The sequence below is a fragment of the Procambarus clarkii genome, chromosome 5, assembly GCF_040958095.1.
Source record: "Procambarus clarkii isolate CNS0578487 chromosome 5, FALCON_Pclarkii_2.0, whole genome shotgun sequence".
NCBI lineage: Eukaryota > Metazoa > Arthropoda > Malacostraca > Decapoda > Cambaridae > Procambarus > Procambarus clarkii.
The window spans coordinates 24,001,897-24,006,341 of record NC_091154.1 but is presented as its reverse complement, the minus strand read 5'-3'; the positions used below and the strand labels follow the sequence as shown (position 1 = coordinate 24,006,341).

The window sequence follows — 4,445 nt, the reverse complement described above, 5'->3', positions numbered from 1 at the left end:
GTGACATCTATATAGTATGTATATAAAAACCCGCTCGGATGCGAATGCAACGTTGTGTGAAAATTTCAAAGCAATCGGTGAAGAACTTTCAGAGATTAGCGGTTATGCACAAACGAACATTTCCATTTTAATTTATATAGATGATCTTCCAGATGGTATAGAATCATTCCTCTCATTGTTTGCTGATAATGCAAAAGTTATGAGGAGGATTAAGACGGAAGAAGACAAAATGAGGCTACAAGATGACCTAGACAGACTGAATGAATGGTCCAACAAATGGCTGCTAAAGTTCAACCCGAGTAAATGTAAGGTAATAAAACTAGGCAGTGGAAACAGGAGACCAGACACAGGATACAGAATGGGAGACGAAGTCCTTCACGAAACGGACAGAGAGAAAGATTTAGGAGTTGATATCACACCAAACCTGTCTCCTGAACCCCACATCAAGAGAATAACATCTGCGGCATATGCGAGGCTGGCTAACATCAGAACTTCCTTCAGGAACCTGTGTAAGGAATCATTCAGAATATTGTATACCACATATGTAAGACTAATCCTGGAGTATGCGGCCCCAGCATGGAGCCCGTAACTTGTCAAGCACAAGGTGAAGCTTGATAAAGTTCAGAGGTATGTCACTAGACTAATTCCAGACCTAAGAGGCATGAGTTACGAGGAAAGGCTGCGTGAAATGCACCTTACGACACTAGAAGACAGAAGAGTAAGGGGAGACATGATCACTACCTACAAAATTCTCAGAGGAACTGACAGGGTAGATAGAGATAAACTGTTTAACACGTGTAGTACGCGAACAAGGGGACACAGGTGGAAACTGAGCACCCAAATGTGCCACAGGGACGTTAGAAAGAACTTTTTCTTTCCAAGCTCTTTTTAACAACTCTTTTTAACTAAGACTAGGGGTTCATAAGAGCTTTCACATTTGTTCCTGGTGAAACAGCAAGCAAGAGCTGCTATCCTTCCTCAGCTCATCTGAAGCCTGTTCCTAAAAAACTAATTTCATAAGAATGTACTGTACTTTGAAACTCTCACATAGGGAACTATTATATAAGTAACATGGTGATCATTAATTCTTCTTCAGCTCAGTTGAAACCAATTTCTAGAGGCCTATTTACTTCATGAGCCTGTTATATGCATCAGTAGGTATAGCCTTTATTCATTAACAACATTAGGTAACAATCATATAAGGAAGAGGATGAGCCTGTAGCCAACTGTGTGCCAGAGCCTTCATGTGCTCAGTTGACCTGATCTCCCGTGTGTCAACCTGTTGAGTGAACAAGTTCCAGATGCGAGTAAGCTTCGGAGTGAATTATCAAGGATGGAGTGATGTTCTTGAGAATGGCACTTAGAGCATGAAACTGTTGAAGGTTGAGAGCCTAGTGCTACTGGTGGCAACTACTGGTAGTCCACGGAGTTGGACCAGGGGCCAGATTCACGAAGCAGTTATGCAAGTACTTATAAACTTTTACATCTTTCCTCAGTCTTTGACTGCTTTGTTTACAATTATTAAAGAGTTATTGAGCTGAGAAGCACCACGAGGCTATTTATATAAAAAAAAACCAGTTGATTGGGAAGTTTCATGCTTGTAAACTGTTTATTAAATGTAACCAAAGCCGTCAAAGATTGAGGAAAGATGTACACGTTCGTAAGTACTTGTGTAACTGCTTCGTGAATCCAGCCCCTGGTGCGTAACTTTGAGGATGTTGGCGTTGTATATAACAGTAAAACACTTCCAGCATGAGACTGTTGTAGGTTGAGAGCCTAGTGCTACGGTTGGCAACTACCGGTAGTCCACGGTATTGGGCCAGGTGCGGAACTTTGAGGATGTTGGCCTTATACATAACAGTAAGATCACCATCGTCCCGAGGTGTTGCGGGCTCTGATGATCAGACCGTTCCCACCAGACGTGGTCAAGACTCTCTCTCTCTCTGTCTCTGTCTCTGTCTCTCTCTCTCTGTCTCTGTCTCTCTCTCTCTCTCTCTCTCTCTCTCTCTCTCTCTCTCTCTCTCTCTCTCTCTCTCTCTCTCTCTCTCTCTCTGTCTCTGTCTCTGTCTGTCTGTCTCTCTCTCTCTCTCTCTCTCTCTCTCTCTCTCTCTCTCTCTCTCTCTCTCTCTCTCTCTCTCTCTCTCTCTCTCTCTCTCTCTCTCTCTCTCTCTCCCCAGGAGTCTTGCACAAAAATAGACAATCTGCATGAGGAAGTAGTTTGCATAAACAAGCCAATCTGAAGGGTCATTAAGGCTGTTAAATTGGCCGTAAAGTCGTTAAGAATTTTTGCAAGAGAGTGCTGGCTAAGTCATCATTACTTGTGTTGACACTGTGTCTGTTGATGACTGGTTGATGTACATTGGTTGATGTACACTGGTTGATGACTGGTTGATGTACTCTGGTTGATGTACACTGGTTGATGATCACTGGTTGATGACTGGTTGATGTACTCTGGTTGATGACTGGTTGATGATCACTGGTTGATGACTGGTTGATGTACTCTGGTTGATGTACACTGGTTGATGATCACTGGTTGATGACTGGTTGATGTACTCTGGTTGATGACTGGTTGATGATCACTGGTTGATGACTGGTTGATGTACTCTGGTTGATGTACACTGGTTGATGATCACTGGTTGATGACTGGTTGATGTACTCTGGTTGAAGTGCACTGGTTGATGTACACTGGTTGATGTAAGTAGTGGGAAGTATGCCTACGAAGGACCGTTTTGCTTTTTTCGAGGGTCCTTCGTAGTCATGCCCGTTTTTCGTTACAATGGTTTGGGGTCCTTCGTAGTCATGCCCGTTTTTCGTTACAATGGTTTGGGGTCCTTCATAGTCATGCCCGTTTTTCGTTACAATGGTTTGGGGTCCTTCATAGTCATGCCCGTTTTTCGTTACAATGGTTTGGGGTCCTTCATAGTCATGCCCGTTTTTCGTTACAATGGTTTGGGGTCCTTCATAGTCATGCCCGTTTTTCGTTACAATGGTTTGGGGTCCTTCATAGTCATGCCCGTTTTTCGTTACAATGGTTTGGGGTCCTTCATAGTCATGCCCGTTTTTCGTTACAATGGTTTGGGGTCCTTCATAGTCATGCCCGTTTTTCGTTACAATGGTTTGGGGTCCTTCAAAGTCATGCCCGTTTTTCGTTACAATGGTTTGGGGTCCTTCATAGTCATGCCCGTTTTTCGTTACAATGGTTTGGGGTCCTTCATAGTCATGCCCGTTTTTCGTTACAATGGTTTGGGGTCCTTCATAGTCATGCCCGTTTTTCGTTACAATGGTTTGGGGTCCTTCATAGTCATGCCCGTTTTTCGTTACAATGGTTTGGGGTCCTTCATAGTCATGCCCGTTTTTCGTTACAATGGTTTGGGGTCCTTCATAGTCATGCCCGTTTTTCGTTACAATGGTTTGGGGTCCTTCATAGTCATGCCCGTTTTTCGTTACAATGGTTTGGGGTCCTTCATAGTCATGCCCGTTTTTCGTTACAATGGTTTGGGGTCCTTCATAGTCATGCCCGTTTTTCGTTACAATGGTTTGGGGTCCTTCATAGTCATGCCCGTTTTTCGTTACAATGGTTTGGGGTCCTTCATAGTCATGCCCGTTTTTCGTTACAATGGTTTGGGGTCCTTCATAGTCATGCCCGTTTTTCGTTACAATGGTTTGGGGTCCTTCATAGTCATGCCCGTTTTTCGTTACAATGGTTTGGGGTCCTTCATAGTCATGCCCGTTTTTCGTTACAATGGTTTGGGGTCCTTCATAGTCATGCCCGTTTTTCGTTACAATGGTTTGGGGTCCTTCATAGTCATGCCCGTTTTTCGTTACAATGGTTTGGGGTCCTTCATAGTCATGCCCGTTTTTCGTTACAATGGTTTGGGGTCCTTCATAGTCATGCCCGTTTTTCGTTACAATGGTTTGGGGTCCTTCATAGTCATGCCCGTTTTTCGTTACAATGGTTTGGGGTCCTTCATAGTCATGCCCGTTTTTCGTTACAATGGTTTGGGGTCCTTCATAGTCATGCCCGTTTTTCGTTACAATGGTGTGGGGTCCTTCGTAGTCATAGATGTTTTTTGTTACCCCGGTGTCCCATGCACAGGCATTGCTAATGGTCAATGACGTCATCAACTAGCCAGTCACCCCGTCTTCATCTTCCCTCAATAAGTCCGTTTTCTGTTATAGTGTATTTATTCCCATTTTCAATATTTATAGCAAAGGGGGATTAAAATGCTGCCTTCTGTCAAGCCTAATGTGCAATGGCGTTAACCATTATAAGCTCGTTTTTCTCAATAAGGTATTACCATACTGTTTCCTATTGTCTAAGATCATTTTATAGCTTAGATTTTATATTAACATAAGAAATGAGTTCACCCCCGTTACCAAACCTGTATTGGCCCAGGTCTTTTTCCTAAATCTAAAAGTTATTACAATTTATACCTATTGTTTCG

At 43.2% G+C, this 4,445-nt stretch overlaps 1 protein-coding gene across 1 annotated transcript; it reads right to left on the bottom strand.

Annotated features, from left to right (window-relative positions):
* Positions 1 to 2,526: 2,526 nt before the first annotated feature.
* LOC138351328 (uncharacterized) lies at positions 2,527 to 4,122 on the bottom strand. The gene has a single exon (XM_069303026.1). It carries the CDS (start codon positions 4,120 to 4,122, stop codon positions 2,527 to 2,529), a length of 1,596 nt encoding a protein of 531 aa, XP_069159127.1.
* Positions 4,123 to 4,445: the final 323 nt, after the last annotated feature.

What these genes read in the sequence shown, in the direction of transcription:
- LOC138351328 (XM_069303026.1), bottom strand. Translation starts at nt 4,122, where the DNA reads ATGACGTCATTGACCATTAGCAATGCCTGTGCATGGGACACCGGGGTA.